Source organism: Athene noctua, chromosome 1, assembly GCF_965140245.1.
Source record: "Athene noctua chromosome 1, bAthNoc1.hap1.1, whole genome shotgun sequence".
Lineage (NCBI taxonomy): Eukaryota > Metazoa > Chordata > Aves > Strigiformes > Strigidae > Athene > Athene noctua.
Genome location: NC_134037.1, coordinates 234,992,355 through 235,018,943, shown reverse-complemented (window position 1 = coordinate 235,018,943; position 26,589 = coordinate 234,992,355). Strand labels below are relative to the sequence as shown.

The 26,589-nt window shown below is 43.3% G+C and overlaps 1 protein-coding gene across 2 annotated transcripts; it reads left to right on the top strand.

The window, feature by feature from the left end:
- The first annotated feature begins 157 nt into the window (after window positions 1–157).
- On the top strand, window positions 158–10,537 carry SPRYD7 (SPRY domain containing 7). Of its 2 annotated transcripts, XM_074913399.1 has the most exons (5): window positions 158–282; window positions 1,607–1,723; window positions 4,664–4,830; window positions 6,443–6,545; window positions 9,315–10,537. In XM_074913399.1, exons 1-5 carry the CDS (start codon window positions 177–179, stop codon window positions 9,410–9,412), a joined length of 591 nt encoding a protein of 196 aa, XP_074769500.1. In that variant the 5' UTR covers window positions 158–176; the 3' UTR covers window positions 9,413–10,537. The 2 variants fall into 2 exon arrangements, with proteins under 2 accessions (XP_074769500.1, XP_074769509.1); XM_074913408.1 differs by lacking the exon at window positions 1,607–1,723.
- Window positions 10,538–26,589: the final 16,052 nt, after the last annotated feature.

The following is a 26,589-nucleotide window of genomic DNA, read 5'->3' as shown; positions in this document are numbered from 1 at the left end:
GTCGCGCCGGGGCGGGCAGCGGCCAGGGGAAGCGAAGCGAAGCGAAGCGAAGCGAAGGCCCGCCCGCTCCGCCGACACCTCCCGCCCGCCAGGGGGCGCTGCCCGCGCCCGGCCCCGCTGTGGCCCCCGCCGTGGCCGCCGTTGCGTCTGCGCGGCGCGGCGGGGCCCGGCCAGTCATGGCCGCCTCCGTGTTCTGCTGCTTGTCCTGGTGCAGGGATGGCGGCGCCGGGCACATTCCGCTGAAGGAGATGCCGGCGGTGCATCTCGACACGCAGCGCATGGGTAAGCGGGGCGGGTCTGGGTCTAGGTTTGTCCTCTCGCCGTGACGGGCCGTTATCGGGGCCGGGGGCCGGGGGGCGGTGGCGGCGCGGGCGCCTGCCCGGCAGGAGGCCGCAGGCCCGGGGCGCGGCAGGGGGTAACCTGTGAGCGGGGCGGGCGAGGCTGCGCGTCGCCGGGAAGGTTGAACGCGGCGCTGGTGGGGGTGTCGGGTTGTTCGCGTACGGGGTAACCGTACCGGCCCCAGGGGCGGTGTGCGCCTGCCCTCAAAGTTCATCCTCTCTCCTCTCAGAGGAGCGTGCTGGGAAAGTCGCTCTTTGGCTCCTTCTTCAGAAGGATTTGGTAGTTTTCAGGAAAAAAAAAAAAAAAAAAAAAAAACAAACAAAAAAAACCCACCTCACTTTGGTTTAAATTCAGTATGTGGGGGTGTGCGTCAGTCTGAGGGGGGCTGAAGATTTTGTTCAGCTTAGGCAAGGAATTGTTCAGAGCAAAGGGGGCCAGGTACAGCAATGAAGACACCGAAGGAGCCAAGCTGTATGGGCTCCTGTCCGTACCGTTCTTCGAGTGGCAGCCTTAGGATGAACTACCAGCAAAACCATGCCTGGGCTTTGCGAGTAGAGAAGTGATCTGGGTCAGCTGCAGCAGAGTCGGGGAAGGAACTAGGAGGAAAGCTGTGTGGCCGATCCAGGGTCCAGTGCTCAACCGCAGTTATTATCCTGGTTTTATTCAGTTGTACCTGTGGACCTTGACTGTCACCCATGTTCTTAACCATGATAACAGTGCCTAAAGATGAAGTCTTCTACTGAAGAAGGAGAACTTAGCAGAGGACTTTTTCTCTCTCTATTGGCAGGCATGTTTCTAATAAAAGGATTTTCCCAGAGAACAATTGAACACTTCGCAATTCCAGCAAACATTTCTACCCGATGTGCCTTTCCTTCTCTTTGCAGACTTTTTTCCTCCAGTGTATAGAGACACAGTGCAGGGCTTTGGCCTCACAGTGAACCCTTTCTGACTAAGTTGTAAGTTATGCTTCTGATGTGACTGAGCAAAGGTTGTCATCAGCATGGTGCTGTAAAACCAAAGAGGCGAAATTAGAGCAGTGTATAGATTTTAAATAAATAAACTCTAGTTGACAGATGAAGTGGTCTGTAAACAGCCTACCTTTTGTTGCTCCAAAGTGTGGCTCTTAATTCTCATAGACTAATGAAGCTCTTACTTGGAGCAGAAATAACATAAACTGTTCTCAATGTTTAGGGCTTTTAAGGGCTGCTACCAGAGTTCTAAAAATGTTTTGAAGTTTTGGTGTTTTTTTTTTTTCTACTTCTTGCAGGAACAGATGTTGTCATTGTTAAAAACGGCAGAAGAATATGTGGCACAGGAGGCTGCTTAGCCAATGCACCTTTACATCAGAACAAGAGCTATTTTGAGTTTAAAATCCAGTCCACAGGTTAGTCAGCAAATATATACAACTTAAAACTTGCAAGGTATGTCAGATTGCCTGCTGGTGGTCATATCTCAAATACCAAGCACATACGTCTTTCTAATTGCATCCTTGAACTTGTGAACATTGGAGAGTTTTATAAGTTGTCATTGTGTAAAAGGAAATGTCTGTTTTTAAATTTTAATTGTGACTCTGAATTATTAAAAAAGAATGGTAAGTATATTACTAAAGGAGTGCAAATACTAAAACACTGTATTGTTTTGTATGCTGTAAATAAATGCTTATGACTGCATAAACCACTGTAGCTATGAGGTTGTGGGTTTTGGGTTTTTTTTAAATAGCGCAGTTTATCCGGCAGTATTTGTAGCTATTTGTCTACCTTAATTTGCTTTTAATGTGCGCTGTGTTTGCCCAAGCAAGGGTAGCACTCCTTGTGCTACACTTTGCTCTTCAAATCAGATGTGCAGGACTTATTCCAACACAGCCTTATCACGAGGAGCCTTTCAGCACCCTGTTTTTTTATTTGTTTTGCACAGATCTAGCGCAAGGCAGCTGAAAGTGGGTGAAATTTGGAAGCATTATGCATGTACTCATACAGTCAGCTTCACTAGTACAGAGTGCACTCCAGGCTTGCCTGTATTCTAACATTAAAAATCAGCCTGTATTTTTAAAAACAACAGACACTGTGAAAATGAAGCTGTTCTTCCCCTATGTGTGTAGGAGGAGAGAAGAAGGGAGGTGTTAGTTCGGAGACAGGTCTTAGGATACCAGCTGGAGTTTGAACCCGGCACTTTTTTGGTAAGGGTTGTTTGCATTCAGCTGCATTGGAGTGCAGGCAGCGTGAACACAAATCTGTCCAAAACACCTTGCAGTCGAACCAGCAGGTCAGTTTTAAACTACACGTAAACCTCAGATCAGTCTTAACTGGGCAGTTTTAGTATCCTTTCTGTTGGGGGAAGAGTCCACTGCAGCTGTTGTTCATATATGGGTGTTATTCACACAGATACAGTACCCATGTTCTTATACTTGAGAAACACAGGTAATAAACTCTCCTGGTCCCTGTGAGCCATGTCTTGTCTATTCCTGTGCTCCAAGGCAGGAGAACTGTAGATCACTTAACTTAAAACTTTGATTCCCAGAAGTGTCACTGCACAATCTATTAGGGGTCATCTGAGGGGTCACCCTGACTATTGAAAAGTGTTTCTGGCCTAATCTGAATCTGGCTCGTGCTCTTGACCTTTTCATTCTGGGCATGTAAGTATTAGAATAAATTGTTCTGCAATTTTGTCTTTGGAAACTAATTTTCTTATACTTTGCCTCATTTTAGTCTTCTATAGATTAAACAGTCCCAACTGTTTTTCATTGTCTCCTTATATGTGATGTTTTTACACTTTTGAGTAGTTTCGGTTTTTTCTTCTAGAATATCTCTAGTTGACCTAATTTGTCTTGCTATATGATGTTTAAAATACATGCTCTGCTCCAGCTGCAGCAGCAGATGTCCTTCATCTGCTGTACATACAGTATGTCTGCTTTATACATGCCATACATTCAGAAGTTTTTCACAACAGTAGGGCACAGACTCATGCTCAGCATGTGGTCTGTGATAACCCGAGTTGTATTCTATGAACCAGTTGCCAAGCCACTATTTTATTTGTGCCACTTACTATTCCTACTTACTTGCTGTTCTTCATAATTTAGAAAAAGCAAATGCATTTTTCTTATTACAGACCTCTTAACCAATTTGTCAGGTTCATTTAAAACTCGAGGGGCCTCAAGAGCTTGCAGTCCTGTCAGGTTGGTACTGGCAGCACGCTTAATAAGCACATTGTCACGTTATCCAAGTCATTCAGGTGACTATGGAACAGTATCTGACCTTGTGCACTCAATGCAAAACCTCAGACCTCACTTGTGTCATCTTTTTTGATTTGACAGCAGGCTACTGATGACTAATCCTGGAATATAACCAGTTGTGCATTCATATTGCTGTAACTCTCTAGACAGTGTTTTCATAATTTGACTGTTTCAGTGTTGTATGAGTTTCAGAAACATTACTAAATCAAGATTATCGTATATACAATATCTTCTTTTTCCCTGAGACTAGTCTAACTGCCTGAAAAAGGAAATTGTGTTGTTCACAAATCCATGATAGCTTGATTTATTTTTTACATCCTCCTACAGTCTCAGAGTTTGTTTTCAATATTTTTCTGGGAATAAAAGTTAAGCTAAGTGGTTACGGTTCTCTGGATTCTTCTTTTTCAGGATAGATGCTGCTTATCTTCAGTGTCTTGTACAAGACTGCTTGTACTGGGTCTGGCCAGGATAAAGTTAGTTTTCTTCACAGCAGCTCCTATGGTTTTCTGTTTTAGATGTGTGACCAAAACAATACTGATAGCACACTAACGCTTTAGCTGTTGCTGAGCACTGTTTGCACAGCGTCAAGGCCACCTCTGTTTCTCACTTTGTCTCTCACATCTGTTTGGCATGGCTGGAACTAACCAAAGGTACTCCATGCCACATAATGCCATGCTCAGCAACAAAAGGGAGAGGAGGGGATTTAGGGAGGTTAGCCATCTTTTGCTTGGGAATTGGCTGGGCATCAGTCTACCCATGAGAGGTGGTGATTGCCATTGCATCACTTTGTTTTATTTTCTTTCCTTCTTCCAATTCTCCTTTGCTTAGTAAACAATTTTTATCTTTACCCACAAGTTTTCTTAGTTTTACTCTTCCTTTCCTCTTCCTACATCCCACTGGGGGAAAGTGAGTGGCTGGGTGGTGCTTAGCTGCCTACCAGGGTTTACCCACAGTAGTCCTGGTATTTCCAAGAGATATTTACTGGTAGTACTGCCATGGCACTGGTTAAAAACACATTCTTTATTCTGCCCCGCTTCAGTCAGATAGTCTTCAAAATAATGTTTTTTTTCTTACTATCTTAATGTCATGTTTTAGGGATTTGGGGTATTGGAGTTGCAACCCAGAAAGCAAACCTGAATCAAATTCCACTTGGTCGAGATGTCCATAGCCTGGTGATGAGAAATGATGGAGCTCTCTACTATAACAATGAGGAGAAAAATAGACTACCAGCAAACAACCTTCCTCAGGAGGGCGATGTGGTGGTGAGTTTCTTAAGGCTTCTTTACTTTCCCAGCTGTTCCCAGATTCCTCTCATTTACAGCTCTGTGGTCAGACTGTTTCAGACAACTTGTTTGGCTTGCATCTCCCAGTTTGGAAAGTGCTGATACAAACTCCTGTTGTGTTTGAACAGATCAGCAGCCTGGATATCAGTGGATTTCATTCTCAGCATCGATACGTCTCTGAATGAGGCACAGACTCTATCAGTGTTTGAAAAGTACTCTCTAATGCTCTGTTGCAGTATCTGCCTGACAGATAATTCCCACCACAAGGATCTGACATTGTTTGAGATGGGACCTCCCTGAACAAATAATATGCTGGAATGCATTACATAGCTATGCACCATGCCCAGCTGAATTCAACGTCCCGTATCTATCTGGTTAATGATTAGAAGGACAAAGCTGAGCAGAGATAGGTCCTGGATGACAAATGAGTTGTATTTTTAGCCAAACTTTAGTAGGGAAGAAAAGCTAGTAAGTGGGGAGGGGGTAATAATGATCACTGGGAAAATTATTAAGAATGAGAGCAAATGGAGAATCTTAGGATCTTTTGTACCTTACTATTCCAGGTTTCTCAAAACATATTTAGGTGACTTTGTTCAAAGGGTTGTGTTTTATTGCTGTTGTTTTCTCAATGTCCTGTTAGAGATGCATTTTCAAAAATACATAGGAGCAATGCAATGAAATTGAGACCATTTATCACCACTGCTTTTTCTTGCTGGGTAACCTTGCCTCTATATAGCAATGATTAGAAATGTCATCTTTAGAGGCCCCAAACAGCTAAGATTGATGCCTCTATCCGTTACCCACAGATACTATGGTGGGGGGTTTTTTTGAGGGTTGCAGACTGTTTCAGGGTTTGGTCAACCTGTGTAGTCTGAACATCTTCAACTAATGACAAAAGAACAGCTGATGTCTTACTGCCAACTCCCCAGTTTTCATAATTTTCAATTGATTTTGTTCTGTCACAGAAGTAGATTTCTGAATTACTGAATGACAGCACAAACTGTCACACTCAGTCATACCAAAGGAGTAAGAAAAATCATTTAGCTAACAAATAAATAATTTATTGGCTTATTAGTGTTTGCTTTCTGCTCTGTAGTCAACATATTTATAGCATTGTGTATGAAACCATGGCCTGTTGCTGCTGGTAGAGTAAATGAGTTGAGAGAGGTTTCCGTATGGAACTATGGGCAGATAAACTTAATTCGTAGTATCACGTTATTTCCATGAGGAGATATAAACAAGAAGACTTCAGACTGCTTAATATTCAAAATCATCGAAAATTTTGTGTTTCTTTAACATAGTGAAGAACAGTTTGGAAATCTGTTTTGTAAACTTAGTAAGATGTGCACTACTGGGCTGCATCCAAATTGAATGAGTGTTAAGGAATCCTGAGAATTTGAAAATACAAATGTTACTGGTCATTTATTAACTTCTAGTCCTTTGCAGGAGTATTTCAAGTGAGGTATTGTAGGATGCTGTGGTTTGCATAATGGTATTAAGATTTGTCTGTGGCTAAGAAAGGTAAATTAGGTAGCAATCTTACGTGTATAAACCTGTTGATGGTGTTTTGTTAATTTTCTGTACGTTGTAGGGCATTACATATGACCATGTAGAATTAAATGTATATTTAAATGGGAAGAACATGCATTGTCCGGCTTCAGGAATCCGTGGGACTGTCTACCCAGTGGTCTATGGTAAGTCAGAGATTTTCAAACTGTTTCACAGTATGGGCAATATTTTTGTACCAAGTCTGTCCTGTGAGCTATGTATTATTCTTCTCACTTAAATGGAACACACATTAATCATTTGTTTTTGGCAACTGCAGCTATAAATTGCATGCAAATACAAACTTAGGAAAATACAGAAGTATATTTTCACCTCATTTTTAATGCTGCTTAATAGCCAGGAAAAAAAGTAACACTAACTACTTACAGTGTCCATATTCAACAAGCTGTGGGGTTTCTGCACTCAGTATAAAAATTGCCACATAAAAAAAATTTGAAGCAGATAAAAGAAAAATAACAAATTTGAACTCCTGTAGACTTGTGGGCTAATCTGTTTTATCTCTGAAGCTTGGTATTTGTGCCCATTAATTTCACATACTTAATAAGTGCGTTCAGTATTAAATATGAATAGATACTGAATTGCTGTTTGTATTTTCTTATGGAAGTAACAACTTTAATGTAGTACTAGTACAGCTGCTTGCTGTACAGTGGTACAGCTGTTTGCTGCTATACCGAATTGATGCCCACTTTTGAAATCCAACAGTTGGTGAGTGAATTGTAGTAGCTGTTTTGCCAGCAGCCATCAGTACAACACAGCAGTTCTGAACAAGAAACAAACACCATATCCAGTTAATCCCTGCACGGGCAGTTTAAGAATGAATTTCTGTATTATGGAAGCTGGAATTTGTCCAAGATGCGTGTTAACAATTTACTCTTCCAGAACTTGGTGGTGGTTTTGTAGTTCCCAAGTAGTCAGAATTCTGTTTAACATCTCATCTGAAAGGCAGCACTTCCAATAAGTCGGTGCGTAACCAACACTACACTCTGGTTTGGCTTATAACTTACAGCAAATGGTAACTGCTCATCGGATTCCCTTTATTACACCTACAGCCATCTCCAGTTTATTCCTGTGTGAGCTTCATCTAAGTAGTAGCCTCTTCCAAAATAATTTTGCTCTTGAGATGCCATTAGCTGTGTGGTACAGGTAATTTTCTCATTTCATGGTTGGTTCCTAATGAACTGTTGACATGTTCCCATTTATATCTTGATACAGTTGTAATATTGAATTTTGTGAACCGGAAGAAAATACTCTAGATGTGTTGTAGAGGCTTTGAAGTGACAAATTGTATCTTTCCAGGCTGTTCGAGTGGAAATTGTTTTGCATGGTCATTTTGTGATGTGTTCTCAAGCCACATGATGGCGCTGCTAAAATGCTGTGGCAGACAATAGCTGCCCTGCAGCACTGCGGGATCTCCTTGCGCAAAAACCTTCATGAGCAGCAGGAACACAGTTGTTATGTGATAATTGTTGCATCTTCTGTATATTTTGGAAATGGTGTTATGTAGCATGAAGAATGCAGGTTGCTTTCATGCTTTTGGTGTCATGTTAGCCTACTCTAAATCATCTTTTTTTTTGACTGAAGAAGTTCTGTGCCTGGGGAATGCAGTGACCTTTTATTGCCAGGCTCTTATTAACACCTTCCACGAGTGGGCATAATTTCATATCATATCTCCTACATATCGCTATAACAATTGAAGCCTGCTAATTGCTTTTGTGTGGTACTTACTTGGTATAAACTTTGACTATAAATGTCCTTAATTTAATGTGAACTTTAGTCACGTGAAAGGATTTGACCATACAGGAGGGAGTTTCTTAAGCATTGACCCTATCCATAATTCAGACTAGAACTATAGATATCTTTTAAAAAGAAATGTGGCAGAGCAGGCAAACACAGCGTCAAGCTTAAGAATGTAAAACAGAAAAAATGGACTTAAAGGTTGTTCCCTACAGCAGCTGTACCTCAGGCACTTTTGTGGAAGTGAGGTGCAAACACTGTCTAAGTACTACAGAACTGTGCAAATATACTAATAGGACTTTTAACTGAGCGCAGGAGGAAAAAAATACTACCTTGGCTCTGAGAGATCTAAATTTGAAACTAAAATATGGAGATGAAGCTTTCGTGTTTTGACCTAATGTTGCTGGTGTACCAGGTTTGTCTTGGAAGTTGTCTTTGAAAGAGATCTTGCTTTTCTGACTGGTTGGGTATACATGAAAGTTTTCCTCTGAAAATCCTTAGCAGTTTCTTTTTTATATTCTACATTGAAGGTAGTAACACTAGTGTCTCAGATTATGCAGGGGATCCAAAACTGGGAGAGATACTGTTAAAAAAACATTAACTTCCAACTTAAAGAAGCAGTCAAAGAAGCTCTCTTTGGATCACATGCTAAAACAGATGGTCTGACACCAACCATTGCAGATATCTGAAACCTTGTAAGCCTTCAGAAAAATCACTGCAGACAGCTGACAGTCCGGCAGAATTAGGAAGTGGACAGAAAAATATGCATCTGAGGAGGTGACAGCCCTGCAGTATGTATCTGGTAATGTCCTTAATCTGTAGATTTCTGGAGAAATAGAGTAGAAAATTTGGAGGAAATTGCCTGAAGCCCTGCTAACACTCCCGGTGGAATCAGAGGTAGCATTCTGATCGACTTCACTAAGGACCCCTTACTGACTAAAATAATCAGCTAAAAAGGGAGATGATTTGCTCCTCTCGGATATGTGTGCAGGGCTTTAGCAAATTTGTTGAAGAGATTTCTTTTAATTGTATATATGTAATGGATGCATTGGAGAATATTCTTCATGTTTGAGCATAGTATATAATCTAGTAAGACAGTGTAATAGAGGATCAGACTGTAAGTGTTCCTTCTCTAATTCCTTCTGTTTGGTTCTCTTCTGCAGTTGATGACAGTGCCATTCTGGATTGTCAGTTCAGTGAATTTTATCATACACCTCCACCAGGGTTTGAAAAGATCCTCTTTGAACAGCAAATCTTCTGAATGTCTTCATACCGAAAATTTGCACCCTGCACTGTTACAAAAGCTTTGTCATCTTAAATAAAGCTTCACTTTACTTTTAGGAAACATATCTGTATTTTTAGTAAGTACTTGTGACTGTTGTCTGCAGAGTTAATGTTAACTGCAACGTCAGGTAACTGTTGCAAATATGAGATTTCTGGCAGTGTTTTGTGGTTGAAAATGAGTGTTTTGGGACAGTTTTTTCTCTGATTTATACTTGATGCATAAGGAAACTAAGAGATATTACTGTCATCAGTATTACATTCAGTATTTTGAATAAACTGGAGCTCTATAAAGCAAATAGTTCTTATGCATATGATAACTATGGAAGTGAATAGTTCCCATTATTTTTTCCCCATTTTTTTTCACACAGGAGTTACGTACTTTGTTTAAAGGAAGCACTGTGTTTCTAGTCTGTGATTTGGAGTTCCGTGTCCCAGTTGTGCACAATGACTAATAATACGATGGCATAACTAGCAGCTAGATACCTTTTTTTGCAAGGTGTAATTTAATCCATTCCCTCAATCTAGACTGGCAGATATAACTTACTTATTTCTCCTAGCTTTTCATTTGCTTTTATTGTGACAAATAATAGGATACTTCCTAGTAATACTTTTTTTGTTGAACTTGAGAAAGTAAACCTGAACACTACCTATGTTTTTGAGGACCACCGTGCTGTGTTACTCTGGTGGGAGAGTAAGCACAGATCACTCGGCTTGGGTATGCAGAGAGCCAGCTGAAGGATATGAGATGTTATGGTGAAGCCTTACATCTAAACTGTAAATTTGATTATTCTTTTATGGAATAGCATATTTAATTTCTTTGTGAATCATTTATAAATGATTAATGGCTAAGACATTGTTCTAAAATGTGATGCCCTTGAATATAAATTGAGATGTTTTTTTCCCTGCTTGTTGTATTTAATATACTTCCTAGAAGGATTTTTATTGTAAAGAAAATCTTCATATTGGATGTTTGGTTTTTGGTTTTGGCACTTCCTGGGTTAATGCATTTGCATAAATGAATTATTTTATTTAAATATTTTTAGAAATGACCTGATTCTGAAATTTTCAAATACAAACAGCTTTCTCAAAGCCTTTCACCTTATGATTTTCTGCATCTGTCTTTTCATTCCGAGTGGCCCATGTTTTCCTTCCTATTGTCTTGCTATCACATGACATTGTTGGGTAGAACTTTTCAGCCTGAAAGGAATGATGCCCTTGTCAGCATTATGGTTTAAAGCTTGGGAGGTTAGAGTGCAGTTTTATCATCTACCCTTGAAATCTGCTCTGGTTTGTTGTGGTCAGATTCATAACTGAAGTTAATTGAAATGTTCATATGTTCCGTTTCAGCTTTCCTAGTAGATGTTTCAGGCAGTTACATCTACTGATGTGGGAGCAGCTGTCCCTGCTAGGGCAGAGGCTTCTGTGGGGGGCTAGACACCAGATGCCCACCAAAGCTGCTCTATCACTCCCCTCCTCAGCTGGACAGGGGAGAGAAAATGTAACAAAAGGCTGGTGGGTTGAGATAAGGACAGGGAGAAATCATTCACTCATTACTGTCAAGGGCAAAACAGACTTGACTTAGGGAAAATTAATTTAATTTATTACCAATCAAATCAGAGTAGGATAATGAGAAAATAAAAACCTTAAAACACCTTCCCCCCTTCCCTTCTACCTGGGCTTAACTTCATCCCCAATTTTTTCTACCTTCTCCTCCACAGCAACACAGGGGGACAGGGAATGGGGGTTGTGGTCGGTTCATCACACAGTGACAGTTGTCTCTGCCGCTCCTTCCTCCTTAGGGAACGACTTCTCACACTCTTCCCCTGCTCTACCATGAGGTCCCTCCACTAGAGACAGTCCTCCATGAACTTCTTCAACATGAGTCCTTTCCACAGGCTGCAGCTCTTCACAAACTGCTCCAGCGTGGGTCCCCTATGGGGTCACGTTCTGCCAGCACACCTGCTCCAGCATGGGCTCTTCTCTCCATGGGTCCACAGCTCCTGCCAGGAGCTGCTCCAGCGTGGGCTTCCCACAGCATCACAACCTCCTTTGGGTGCATCCACCTGCTCCTGCGTGGGCTCCTCCCCGGGCTGCAGGTGTAGCTCTGCTCCCCCATTACCCTCCGTGGGCTGCAGGGGCACAGCTGCCTCACCACGGGCTGCCCCACGGCCTGCAGGGGAATCTGCTCCGGTGCCTGGAGCACCTCCTGCCCCTCCTTCTTCACTGACCTCGGTGTCTGCACAGTTGTTACTCTCACATGTTCTCACTCCTCTCTCCAGCTGCTGTTGCCCAGCAGTTTTTAACCCTTCTTAAATATGTTATCCCAGAGGCGCTGCCACTGTCACCTTTGGCCTCGGCCTTGGCCAGCAGCAGGTCTGTCTTGGAGCCATCTGGCATTGGCTGTATGAGCTATGGGGGAAGCTTCTAGCAGCTTCTCACAGAAGCCACCCCTGTAGCCCCCCTGCTACCAAAACCTTGCCATGCAAACCTCATAGAGCTTCCACACAGACTGAGCTTCAGATTGCTGATGCAGCCCTCCAAGTCCCAGGTTGCAGGGAGTGCCTGGGACCTCTCTCTGAGGCCAGGAGAGATGGCCCTCTGTCCTTCAGGAGGTGTGCTGACCTGGAGAAGCTGTGCTGCCAAAAGAAGGAGTTACAGGAGGAAGTGAGCAGGCTGTACCTCATCAGGGAAGATGAAAGGGAGATAGACAGGATCTTCTCTGAGACTTAACAGCTTGAAGAGTGTCAGACCCTCTCTGCAACAGGAAAGCAGGCAGAGTCTCACTCACACTGTCAAGGTAAGCAAAACCTCTAGATAAGGGGAAGGTTCCTGCCCTACCTAAGGGCTTACAACTGCAAAACAAGTTGACTGCCCTCAGATTTGAAGAGGAGCTAGATGTGCCGTCAAGCAAAGGACCTGGTTCACCTAACCCTAAACCATGCAAGACTTACCAGGAATAAACGATGAGTCATTGTAGTGGGTGACTCCCTGCTGCAGGGGACAGAGGCACCCATCTCTCAAACCAACCAATCATCTAGAGAGGTTTGCTGCATTCTTGGGGCCAGGATCTGGGATGTTATAGAGGAAATACTGAAGCTTATTCAGCCCTCTGACTACAACCTCCTGCTGTGACGCTGTGTGGGTGCAAATGATACTGCCAGGGGAAACCTCTGAAGGTGGTAGTCATGGGCATGGGGGGCCCAAGGTGGTGGTCTCAGTCCTGCTTGTGAGGGGAAAGAGGAGGGCACTAATAGGACAAGTCAATAATTGGTTGCAGAACTGGTGCTGGCAATAGGGTTTTGAGTTCTGTGACGACAGGACCCTGTTTGCAGATTAGTGTCTGTTTGAGAGAGGTGGGATCCACCTAAGTGGGCAAAGCTATTTTCACCAATAGGATGGCTGACCTTATTAGGAGAGCTTTAAACCAAGAATGATGGAGGAGGGAGAGTGTGAGGGAGTGCCAGGTTTGCTGAGCAAAGAGCACAGGTGGTATGACAGGAAGGGATCACAAAATCAACAAACGGGATTTAAGCAGTGTCACCTCCAGTGCTTGCATGTAAGCAAGGGAGTGCCTACAAGGCACTATTATGGAAAAATCCCCAAATCCTTTCCAGAAAGTCACCATGCTGGGGTGCCTCTGTGAAGTATCTGTACACTAACACACTCAGAATAGGGAATAAACATGATCAGTTAGAGATCTGTGTGCAGTTTCTGGGCTACAATCTTACTGGGATCATGGTGGGATGGCTCCTATGACTGGAGTGCTGCAAAGGAGGGATACAGGGTCTTTAGGAAGGACAGGATGGGAGGATGAGGAGGTGGAGTTGCTCTTTGTGTAAGAGAGCAGCTGGAGTGCATGGAGTTCTGTCTGGGGATGGATGAGGAGCCAACTGAGATCAGTTTAGGGGTTAGAAAAGAGAGGACAGGTAAAGGTGTCATAGTGGATGGCTGCTGTAGGCCACCTGACTGGGAAGAACAAGTTATTATAGATCAGGCCCTCTATAGACAGATAGGAGCAGCCTCAAGTTTGCAGGCCATGATCCTCATGGGGGACTTTCCTTTCAACCTCCCTGATATCTGATGGAGGGATAATACAGCAGGACAGAAGCAGTCCAGGAGGTTCCTGGAATGTATTGATGATAACTTCCTCCTCCAAGTGATAGAGGAGACAATGAGGAGACATGTTCTGCTGGACATCATACCAACAAGGAGGGGCGTGCTGGGGTTGTGAAGGTCAAAGGCTGCCACAGCTGCAGTGACCATGAGATGGTAGAGTTCAGGATCCTGAGAGCAGGGAAGAGGGTGAAAAGCAAACTCACTACCCCGGGCTTCAGGAGAGCAGACTTTGGCATCTTCAAAGATCTACTTGAAAGAGTCCCATGGGATAACACCCTGGCAGGATGGATGGCCCAAGAAAGCTGACTGATATTCAAAGATCATTTCCTTCAAGCTCAAGAGAGTTCCATCCCAATTAATAAACCAGGAAAAAATGCCAGGAGACCTGTGTGGATGAACAGAAGATCTCTTAGCCAGACTCAAACACAAAAAGGAAGTGTACAGAGGGCAGAAGGAAAGACAGTTGACCTGGGAGGAATATAGAAGTATGGTCTGAGCATCCGGGGACAAACTTAGGAAGGTCAAAGCCCAGATGGAACTGAATCTGACTAGGGATGTCAAAGACTACAAGAAGAACTTCTATAAGTACACAGAAGACAAAAGGAAGTCTAGAGAAAATGTATGTCGATTGATCAGTGAGGTGGGACACCCAGTGACACAGGCCATGGAAAAGGCTGAGGTATGGAATACCTTCTTTGCCTCAGTCTTTACTACAAGATGAGCCTTCAGGAGTCCCAGACACCAGGGGGAAAGGAAGCAAGGAAAGGGAGAAAGGGAGCAAGGAAGATGTACCCTTGATGGAAGAAGACCAGGTCGGGGAATACTTAAGCAAAGTAAATGTTCATAAATCCATAGGCACTGATGAGATGCACCCATGAGTGCTGAGGGAGCTGGCTGATATCACTGTGAGGCCACTCTTGATAATCTTTGATCAATCATGGTGATCGGGAGAAGTAACTGAAGACTGGAGGAAAAGAGATGTCACTCCTATTTTCAAGAAGGGTCAGAAGGAGAACCAGGGACCTACAGACGAGTCAGCCTCACCTCTATCTCTAGGAAGGTGATGTAGCAACTAATCCTGGAAACCATTCTCAGGCACATTAAGGACAAGAAAATTGTCAGGAGTAGTCAGTATGACTTCATCAAGGAAAAGTCATGCTTGACCAAAATCTATGATGAAATGACTGGCCTGATAGATGAGGGGAGAGCAGTGGATATTGTTTACCTCGACTTCATTAAGATCTTTGATACTGTCTCCCATAAGATTCTTATAGACATGCTGTTGGTGTATGTGCTGGATAAGCAGACAGTGAGGTGAACTGAAAACTGGCTGAATGGCCGGGCCCAGAGCATGGTGATCGGTGGCACTAAGTTTAGTTGGATGCCAGTAACTAACAGTGTACCCCAGGAGTCAATATTGGATCCGGTCCTGTTTAGCATCATTAACAATCTGGATAATGGAGAAGAGTGTACCCTCAGCAAGTTTGCAGATGACACAAAACTGTGAGGAGTGGCTGATGTGCCAGAAGGTCGTGCTGCCATCCAGAGGGACCGCAACAGGCTGGAGAAATGAGCAGGCAGGAACCTCATGAATTTCAACAAGAAGTGCAAAGTCTTGCAGCTGGGGAGAAACAAGCCCAGGCACCACTCCATGCTGGGGGCTGTTCAGGTGGAAAGCAGCTTGGCAGAAAAGGACCTGAGGATTCTGGTGGACACCGAGTTGAACATGAGCCAGCAATGTGCCCATGTGGCAAAGAAAGTGAATGGTATCTGGGGCTGCATTAGACAAAGTATTGCCAGCAGGATGAGGGAAGTGATCCTTCCCCTCAGCTCAGCACTGGTGAGGCCACTCCTGGAGTGCTGTGTGCAGTGCTGGGATCCCCAGTACAAGAGAGACATGGACATACTGGAGAGAGTCTGAAAAAGGGCCACAAAGATGATGAAGGGATTGGAGCACCTCTCCTATGAAGAAAGGCTGGAGAAGAGAAGGCTCAGAGGGATCTAATCAATGTGTATAGATATGTGAACGGTGGGTGAAGAGAACACAGAGCCAGGCTCTTTTCAGTGGTGTCCAGCATCAGGACCAGAGGCAATGGTTCCCTCTGAACATCAGGAAATATCTTTTACTGTGAGGGTGAGTAAGCACTGGCACAGCTTGGCTGTGGAGTCTCCATCCTTTGAAGGTATTCAAAAGCCATCTGGACATGGTCCTGGGTAACTGGCTCTAGGTGTCCCTGCTTGAGCAGGACAGTTAGACCAGATGACCTTCAGAGGTCCCTTCCAACCTCAACTATTCTGTGATTCTTCCTTGAGGTGATGTTGCTATACTAGTTGACACATACCATAATGTTTCTGTAATCAAGTTTGTCAGCTCTTCAAACTTGAAATGATTATATATACATACATACATACATATATAGAGATATAGATATATATAAAAGGAAAGGGAAGGCGTGTGTCCTTTTTCCTTTTTGATATCTTTCAACAATACCTTCAACAGTGGTTCTTTGCCATGAAAGACTACAGGGATGAATGTGCTTCTTGCGGCATTATATTTCTCATGTTTGTGGGAAAAGGAAAAAGTATTTAAAGAAATTCTGACCACTTTATCTAACTGCATGCAGCAAACAACTATTTTTGAAGTCTGATGTGTTTAAGAATATTTAACAGTAAAAGCTGCTACCTTGAGCTTGATGTAGACTTGCTTTAAAATACAGAGAAGGCTGTCTTCTTCAAAGCTGGTGTTTGAAATGGAAAACATTTTGGCAAATACAAAATATACAAAATAGCTGCTAAATTCACCAAAAATATGAAAAGATCCTGCTTTTATAGCTCAAAGTTGCTCATTTCTCATCTTAAACAGAGTAAGATGCATTTGTAATATCGTGCTACGTAACTACACCTACTGTGTAAAAATCAGAAAACTTCTTGTTCTATAACTGGTGACACAGGGAAACCATATAAAGTATGGGGGTGGGGTGGGGGTGATGGATAAAAGATTATTACCATCTATTTATCAAAATGGAAAGACAGTACAGTTTTCACCTGAAAATAAGTTTTGTGGTAACATTTCATAAGAGAAGCAAGGGTACAGTTAACTCTGTCACACAGGTGAGAAGATGGGCCACAGAAATAGCATGTGAATTAACCTGTGTCTCAGCATGTCATTTCAGCATCTGATAATAAATCCAGATTTTTTTCCAGATCTATTCCCAGTCCCAATTTTGCCCAGAGAAATGAGATGCAATACCTGTTTCTAAAAGTTGCACTGGAAAGTAAGATTTAGCAATATACTAGTAGCAAATTATTTTTAATAAGAATGAATCATGTTTCCCAGTGAAATGGTTGAGGTATTTCCACTAATTGCTTGTACCCAAATGTTTTCTTAATCTTTGAGTGTTATAATTTGAACACCCTATCTCTTTGAGTGCAAAACTTTGTATTGACTAATCCTGTATGTTTTCTGAGTCCTTTTGAGATTATACTGTGGCAGGAAGATATGAAGTCTTCCTTCCGCAAATCAATAGAACTGACAGGGCACATAATACAGATTGCATATAGATCAGCTGAGTTGTTATTTTTGTAATACTGGAACTGGTTTTGTTGCTTCAGGGATAGATGAAGTCAGGTAGTACTATTCCAAGGAGCTTAAAGTCCTAATTAGATAGTATAAAGCTAAAATACTTGTCAAGAATTGCCTGAAAAGGTACTCTTCCACAGAAGAATCATGACAGGATACGGTAACATAGATGCTTTGCAAAGAGAAACTCTGATGTGCATCAGGTCCCTTAAATCCCACTGAGAGCAGTTCTACTCCTAGGCCTACAAAGAAGGTTCAGAGATGACAGGACATGCTATTCAGGTGCAAATGTTCCTGAGAATGCAGACTTCCATGAGTATTCATGCTGTTTTTCCTTTCTGCAGGCTTTCTTGGGAATTCATTGCCATGCACACAGCTGTGTTCAAAACCAGTAGAGGGAACAGGGTCCTAGTAATTGATGTGAATTTCTCAACTTTATCTGACTGAGTTCTTAGATTACTTTTGTAGTACTCACTCCTCTTTGTTATCAGTTCATGTTGATGTTGCTTTATATACTGATAACCAATCAAGCTCATGGCCGAGGTAAGGTTTCACAAAGGTCCACAAGCGAATCAGCAAAACATAGATTTTACGTGTCTCTCTGAAGCCAGGCTTTAAGACCCAAGGATCTAGGCCCCCCCCCCCCAAGATACCTAATGTGTTAATAGCCACTGTTGCTTTTGGAAATGGGGTTAACTACTTCCTCTTGCTGTAGCGAGGGACTTGGTTGCATAAGTATGTCTGAAACTACGACACTAAGGTATTTATTTGCAGGAACGCTGTGGCAGAAGATTTGGAACAAATCTAAGTGCCTCTCTACTGTTCCTTCCCTTGCCTAGTTCCACAATAAAATATCTTTCATGTTATTGACATCTTGGATATGGATTTCTAGACAAAAGCTCAAAGGGTCAGGGAGAGCTTTCAGATGTACAGTGACAGACCTTTGCTTTTCTTGAGTGCTTCATGTAAACTCTCTGTTGGGGCAAATCTTGGTGGCTTGAATGTTGAATTTTTGCATGTTGAGGATTTGCAAGAACACAGAATTGTTAGGACCTGGTCCTTCCTGAACTGGCTTGTACAAGACCCCTTGTTTTTCTATTTTTTTCCCCCATCCACACGTTTTAGCTTTTCCTAGCCCCTTTTCCAGCCCTGTGTTGGACCTAAGGAAGTCCACCTGATCTGGCTGCCAAGATGAGTCAGCAGAAGAGCTCTTTATCTGACACTTCCAGAGAAGAGCAATAGTTGGTTAGACACTGAATTTCCTTTCCTTCAGTCAAGAGAGGTGGGCTGGGGATTAAATGAGATCAAAAGAACATTCTTATGGGGAGTCATCTGCTAAAATACCAGAAATTCAGTGTGAAGTGCATAAATAAAACTAAGGTCACTTTTCCCTAATTCCATAACATGTCAAGAAAAAAATTTGTATCTTTGTGTATATGTATTTAGGTTGCATTGTGCCTGCAGTCTAATTCAAGATAATACAGGGAGAGCAAAAATAGAAGCCAAGTCACATCCATGGAAAACTCTGGCACATTTAGCAGACAAGACAGTTCTTAGCTTCAAGAAACATGAAGACTTGAGTCATATTTCTTGGATGTGTTCATTATATTGGCAAGCAGTACATGTTAAAATCTCCATTGTTGAGAAATCTAAATTCCCTTTTGCCTTAAAATATCTGCACTCACTATAAGATGGCTTATGACCTCTTCATAAGTGAAAAAGTATTATACTGAATAATGCTTGCAGTAGTTCGGTGAGGATTTTGTGTGGAAAAAGTGCAGCTCTTGGCCAAAGTAAACTCTGGCAAAATCGAGATTAGCTGGTAGAAGCGGCTTGTTTCATGCAAACTGGTAGCCTGCTCCAGACAAAGTAATCTTTTCCTGTACGTGGGATGGAAATAGTGCTTGTCACTCCAGGGGACGTCCGGAGAACACATCTATGGAGCGTGAGGCAGCCGAGGCCATGTTCAGACTGCTCATACCCTAACACCTGACACAACTCCCATCTCTCCATTGTCTGAGGAGTCAAGTCTGAACAGTCTGAATCACTCATGACTAATTTGAATGTAGTAGTTATAACTTCTAAATTAAGCTCCCTGAGTAGGGGGTGTGAACACACCTTCAGACATTACAGTAAAGGAAGGGCCATCTAATTATCATAAGAGTCTGTATTTTGCCAGATATTTCTTTAGGAGAGGACTGGGCTGCTTATAGCCTGTTTCCTCACTTCTCATCTAATTCATGATCTTTTTTCCATCTTCTCTAAAGGCCCATTTTCTCACTAGTATCAAAACAAGTGATATGCCAGCCATTTATTTGTCGCAGACTGACAATTCCCAAATTCTGGGAAACTTTGTCTCTACTTAAAAAGCAATGGTCAACATAATCCTGTCAGCTAAACCCCCTGCAGGAGATGCGTGTCACGCAGCAAAAGAGCTCTGGTGATGCTGCTTGAATGATTTCCTCAAACAGAGTGAGCAGTAGTGACAGATGGTCTTTTTTCCTTTTCTCCATGTATTGCTGGAGCTTTTCCTTGCAGAGCCATGCTGGTTGCGATAAGGAAGCAAACCAAGCTGCCTGGAGGCTGCTCAGCAGCATCAGCACATTGAAAGTTGGGGCTCCAGGGAGAGGAGCCGGAACTGGACCAAACAGTGAGAGCAAAACAAAATCCTCTGCACTTGCTGTCTTTGCTGCTGCTGTCCCAGTAGAGTGGGAAGGGAAAAGCCAGTGACTGTAACTCATGGGAAAGCACACCTCTCCCACTCTAGCAGGGCTCTGGTAGAGCTCTACCCTAACTATTTTGTCCCAGGTCTCACAGAAAGTCTGATTCAGGTGAACCAAGACAGCTCTGTCAGTGAGGAGAGGGAAGGGCTAATACAGCCATGCAAGCGGGAAGGAGCTTCTGGGCTAGTGAGTGTTAAACTGTCAAAAACATTTCTTATAGCTACATTGCTGCTCACTGCATTCAGGAGGGTGTTACTCTGCTAAAAAAAATTTCCTGTTTTACTGAAATAGCTCTGTCCTCGCTAGACGTGCTTTGCAGGATAGCACACTGCTATTCCAGTACTGATAAAGCCATCCTGTTGTGCAGATAGCCTTAACGCTGCTATTCGTTCTCTGTAGAATGGCAGTCATAATATTTCTATTCCCTCACCCTTTGTCTTCATCCTAAGAGCCAGGGATGTCAGATCCATCCTGAGGAAACAGCCAGATCCCTCAGGTTCACCTGTCAATTCAGCTCTGCATCCGTCACTCCACAATGAGCCTCCCACTGAGGGCAGTTGTGGGGGAAGGTAGACGGTGACCTTGTGTAGCAATAAACTTTTTAGCCATGTTTTATTGTTCAGTACCTTATTGTAGCTTTCAGGATTGCTCTGTAAGAAAATAAGTTGCCTTTTAGGGCCATCTCTGTTTCTGCCTTTTGTTTCTCTTCCTTCCTTATTTTCCTGTCTCTGAATGTAGTGACACACATGATTTATACCAGCGCAAACCCTGTTGCACTGACGTAGAAGGATTTGCAGTTTCTGCTGTTAGCCTGACTGGTGAATTGCTCAGGAGCTTGGACTCCTCCTAGAGCCTGGAGTCATTTTGCACTAGAGTAAGTTACACTGCAGTAGTTGCTGCCCAGTTCCTCTTCTGATCTGCATGATCTTGTCTTCATGCAGAGTTGTGCTGGCCTGTAGCCAGGTGCCACTTGCTTCTGTCCATGTGCTCCAGAAAATTAGAGATTAATGCTCTACCTAGTCACAGTGTTTTCACCTGGTCCTGGTTTCCTTATCCTCTGAGGAGAAGAATAAGCACAAGTCCTGTAAAACTGTGTTGACCATATACAGAGATGCTACTTTTACAGTGACTGAGCAGAGCTAAAAGCAGGATGGCACCTAGAGAAGAACAAGCAGGAGGAGTCAAAGGTGGCCTGCGAGAAGGCTGGAAACAAAACCCTGATCCAGACACAGCTGGCCTCCCAGCCAGATAGCCTCTTGCCCAGTGTGGGCCTTCTTTCCCTGGGCCATACACATGTTCCCGGTCACATCAGGTTAAAACGAGGACAGCTTGCTCTAGAAACATGGTTACACGATTTCAGGCACGCCATGGATGCGTCACAAAGCATATGATGTATTCCGATCCCATGAAGAGTGCATTTAGACAACAGAGTAAATCAGTAATCAATAAAAATTCTAGACACAGTTTCTGCTCAGTATGTCTCATCAAGGCCTTTTGTCGTTGCTTTAATCGGGAGAACTTCAGCAAGGCTTTTTATTTTTAATCTGTATGAGTTTGAAAAAGGTGCCTTTTATCAGCAACCTTTATCTGTGTTCTCTCTCAGTCTGTTACCAAAATCTATATTGCAGCAATATATGAAGTCCTGAAAGCAGTGCCTGGCACAGCATAATGTTCAGGTACTAAAAATTAGCTTGAAAATTGGCTAAAATGCATTGCAAACCAGCATTAACTGCATAATGAACCTGGATGATACCGTGAGACATGGTTGATGCCAGCTACAGTCAGTAGCAAACAACTGGCAACAAGACTGCCTTTCCCACTCTCTCAAGTTGGAAAATGCAGTGTCAGGGAGTGCTGCTCCCCTGACTAGGGGGAACATGTATTTGTTGAGTCACTCTTAGCCTGCAGTGTTAAATTGCCTGCAAAAGTTAAAACACACTCATTGGCTTATTTACCTTGATGGCAGCATGTAAATCATGTAAAACCCTTCTCCCAGGCTGTCGGTGGGGCAGGATCTGGCAAACACTTGTCCACTCATTAGACCTTTTGCCCAGAGCATTGGTGGTTCTCACTTAGGACGTGATGCCTGAAGGTGGATCAGGGCATCCTGAATTGCTCTGACTCTCTTTATAACTACCAGTAGCCATCCCATGTTCTTTTAAAAGCTGTGAAGAAGACATTTTTTTAAAAAATAAAATGTCCATATAGGGTGAAAGTCTGCTCAGCCCAGCATGCAGCCTCCAACACGCTCTCCAACAGGAGCCATAAACACAGTGGCCAAAAGTGGATTTGTAGGGAAGACCACAGCAGATGGCAGTCATGTGATGATGCTTTCCTGAATACCCTGTGATTATCCAACCTTGTGTAGTGCAAATCACAAAACAAGTCTCAGCACAAGACCTAAGATGCGGTGACCCCCTTGCCCAAAGAAGCCTGGTTGTTAATGGATTGTCCTGGAGGTAGGTGGTTTGAAAGGACCCATTTCCTGGTCAAAAACTGTGTGTGCAGAGCCAAAGTATAAATAAATAAATAGGGCAGGCAACATAGAAGAGGTATTACCACAGCATTTCCACCCCGAAGCAGTAGTGGTCAGCTATGACCCATGAAGCTTTCCAGAAAGCATCATTCAGTCTGCAGCCCATTTCCAAGGGACTGTTTGGAAAAAGGTATTCAACGGTTCCAGAGGGAATAACTGTTTCCATTCCCATTCCTGGAAAACGGGAAAAGGCATATAGCGCTTGTGCAGTAATTTCAGGGTCTTTTGAGAAACTTTAGAAATATTCACATAATTGACTTGAAAGTCCACACTGGCACCAATAAGGGTGTCCATGCCCATCCTCTTCCTCTTGCTGGCACTAGTCTTCCATAAAATCTTGTGAGCAGTCCAGACCAGGAACAGATCCAGCTGCAAAACACCAGGGGAAAAAGTACTATCAGTGGTTGTGTTGGCTCTGAGGGGAATGAGAAAAGAAAAAAAAGTCTTTTTTTTCCTCTAGACGGAAGACTGAATTCCAGTCTGTACTCTCTTTTTCTGTTGTTCAAGAGAAAGGCCACAGGGTTTGGGAGAGTGGTGGAGTTTTCCTCCGAAACACTCTCAGAGGTGTAATTCAGGGTGGCATGCACAGGTACTTAGGCATAATAATATATTTCCCCCTTTTTAAGCACATAAATTACACTACTAATACTTCTTGGCTGGAATATCTGCCTCCATGCTCGGTGAGAAGAGAAAGAGGCATGGGGATTATACTCTACTAGAAGAATGAAAGTGAAACAACTTCTGTGTCTGGATGGGGCCTGACTGTCTGTCAGGAGCAGCAGTACAATCTGGGAACTGCTTTGCAGAGCCGCATGTTTCAGACTAATTCTAGGCTGTCAATCCGTGGCAGAGATAGCTTTTGTTATTTTTGGTAATTCTTTTTCTAATGCATTTTGAGGGAGCAAGGTCCTACAATTGAAGGCGTTTTGCTTTTCAACCTATTGAGAAATTAAATGTTCCTAATTTCAGTTCCAAGAAGCCTAGATGTATGTCCACATCTTCCATCTCGAAAAGGAGCAGGGGCAAGCCCCCTGCATTCCAGATTTGCAGAGCGACTGTGGTAGGACACATAATGCATCCATCTGTCTTGTAAGTCATGTAAAACCATCTCTCCTTCACTGACAAGTACCTGGTTTTTAAAGTGCATAAGTGAAAACAAACAGAAAAACCCATGCAAAAAAGGGTGACTTAAGCATGGGTGCAATTGCATCCTTTTAAAGACTTTCATTACTGTAGCTAAAAACTTGTTAAAACTTGGAACCAAACCTAGTTATAGTTTTCTTTGGTATGGTCTGAACACTGGGGCTGTGCAGGATAAGGGAGGCTCCAGCTCCGTGGAGCACCTTCAGTCCTGTAGCTAAGAAGGAGCTGATCTTGGTAATGAGTTTCTGGACCCAACATAGAGAAAGGTCCTTCTCCCCTCCTCAGTAACTGCCTTTACAATGACACCGAGCCTTCTCCTGCGGTGCAGGCAGAGGCCAGCCTGGGAGTTAGCCGAAAGTATGAATCCTCCTGCCAACTTCACAAGGGGATGGTGAGTGATAGAGTGAGCAGGGGCTTGCTCCTTCTCTTTGCTACTACATGAGGCTGCTACGGCCAAATAACATAAGGCTTCAGCTCCATCCATTCCCCAAGCACTGCTTCTCCCACACACACCTCCCTCCGCTTCATCTCCTTGTGGGGTCATAGCAACATGCCCTACCATAAAGGTATTAAAATTAATATTTTTTAAAATTTAAAATTTATAATAAATAATATTTAATAGTCATAAATAGTATTGCCTATAGATACGTGGTGCCATTTGAATATGTAGCTGTTGAAATCTGATTTCTAATGTCATTAATGATGTTAATGAAGAAGAAAAACTATTTTTTTTTAACTGCAGGAAACAAACAGCAATTCTGTCTGCGTTCAGATAGGTTGTAAGACACGGGGAAATAGATACTAGTAACACTACTTGCATTTGCAAGAAGCATTCCTGTTTTTATCCAGTATATTCTAATGAATTTTTCTAATCATGGTAATCCCTTCATAAATATCCCATGGTGTGGTAGCAGCATTTTAATCAGCAGGTTTTGGTGGAAATACCCAAATTAAGTGATAAGCTTGAGTATCAAGTGCTCTGGAGAATAAGCTGTTTTGGGACAGGGTGACCTTCATGACCACTTTTTGAGATAAGCCCCATAAAAACTTTTTAAAAAACCTCTGCCAATGAAATGAGCTAATGTAGCAGTACTCGGGAGAGGACAGACTCCCAGTCAGATGGGAACAAACACCACATGAGAGGAAATACAATTTAGCGGATGCTAATTCACACCTATAAACTACTGTGAGCAAAAGCAGCTGGGATTGAATTCCCCATTCCTTTTTGACACAGAAAAAATTTGCAGCAATACTGGCTTAATCACCCTTAGAGGAAGGCTCCCAGGAGGGAACTGAACAGAAGCGGGGAGAGAAGAGGAGACCTGGGATTTAAGTCTGGCAGCAGCACCAGGAAGTCTGGCTGTAGATGTCCAGAAAGGTGTTACTGCCTCTGCTTCTGCTCCCACCAATACTGTGGTAGTGCAGCTACCACAGCTGATGGAGCACACTTCTGTTTCAGCAACGAAATGACATGTAATCAGTGAGGAATCTTGCTAAAACCTGGTCAGTTATTATTATTGTTGTTGTGGTTGCTCTCTGACAAATCTGTTTTAAGCATTCTAACCTCTCCATTGTGCATCCCGAGCAAATGCACTTGATGTTAATCTTAAGTGATATATTCCTGGGTGTGCCTTGAGTCTTTACAGCAGTTTTTGCTTGGAAAGGAGTGGGACACTTGAGAGGGTCAAGCTGCGGCCTGCCCCAACCCTTCACAAAGTTTAAAGGACTTGTGGTGCTGGGGTTCTTACCTCTGATGTGTAGGTTGGCTCACCAGCTCCTCTTCCCTCCTGAAATCTGGCTCATCTTGGGCAGCAATCAGTCCTTTCTGGTTTTTCCTTGAGAAATTCCCTGTAACGGCTTCAGAGCTTGAATGCAAACACCTTTGTTCGAAATGCAAAATGACAGCAGCAGATGCCTTTATAGACAGCAAAAGGCTTGAAGAAGGGCAGAGTAAATAAACAGCAAAAATTAAATATATAATACTGCGCACAGAGAGGAGCTTTCTCTTCAAAAATGAAGCAATTAACATGTATGGACTCATTCTGCTGGGCTGGGAGGAAGCAGGAGGCACGTTATTTAAACGAATTGCCATGTAGCCTGTGATTATCATTAGGATTCATTCAAATCCAGGCATTCAGTAAAGCTTCTGCTCTGCGGCTGGCTCTGTGCTGCCTCTCTATCAGTACCTATTGTTTCATAATCTCGCCATACTCGACGCTTTTTTTATCCCAACCAAATCTGCCTTGTTTATTACCCTCCCCAGTGACTAAGCCGAAGCATGTTAACAATGCATGGTTTCATTTGGCCCTTTTTCTCATGTTAGCTGAAAGAGAGAAGTCTTCTCCCCTAATTGCAGAGGATCTCTTCAGCTTTGCAATTTCTGTATTGAAAGCTTGTTTAGGGGAAAGCGCGGGGATATACATAAATCTGAGTACCCACTGACAGGGGAGATAACTGCCCTCTCCCTCCAAGCATGGCAGAGCCCTCCTAAAGAGCTCTGCACAGGCAAGTCTCTGTGAGACGGACAGGAACCTTGCACGTGGCTCAGCAGACACAGGTTCTCTTCCTCTGTCCCAGCCAGATGGTTTCCCTCTGCTAACAGTAGCCCAGCTCAGGTGGGCTCTCCGGTGCCAGATCTGGCCATTCCCGGCCACGCTCTGCCCAGGCAGCTCCCACATGGGGTCTGCTTTTGAGCGGGATGGGGATGCACTGCTGAGGGCAGAGCTTGCCCATTGCACAGGCGGCACCACCACATGCTTCCCACAAGGAAGGAATCACTTTGGGGTGATTTCCCCTCTCCCTTGCAAGAAGATGGGGCCTGTCTCAAATATTTCCAGGTTTTATTTTTTTTCTCCCTCTGTTCTGATTCAGACCAAAACCAATGTATTTTCGAGAGCATTGACCTAACTGAGGGGGAATCTGGCTTCCCAAATATTGGCGGGGAGTAGCCTGGTCATCTCCAAGCAGCTCCAAACCTTGCATAGCCACTTTCCTGGTGGCACCTTTGCGATGCCCCCTGCACTCACAGCATCCTGCAGCAGGTGGTTTGAAACACC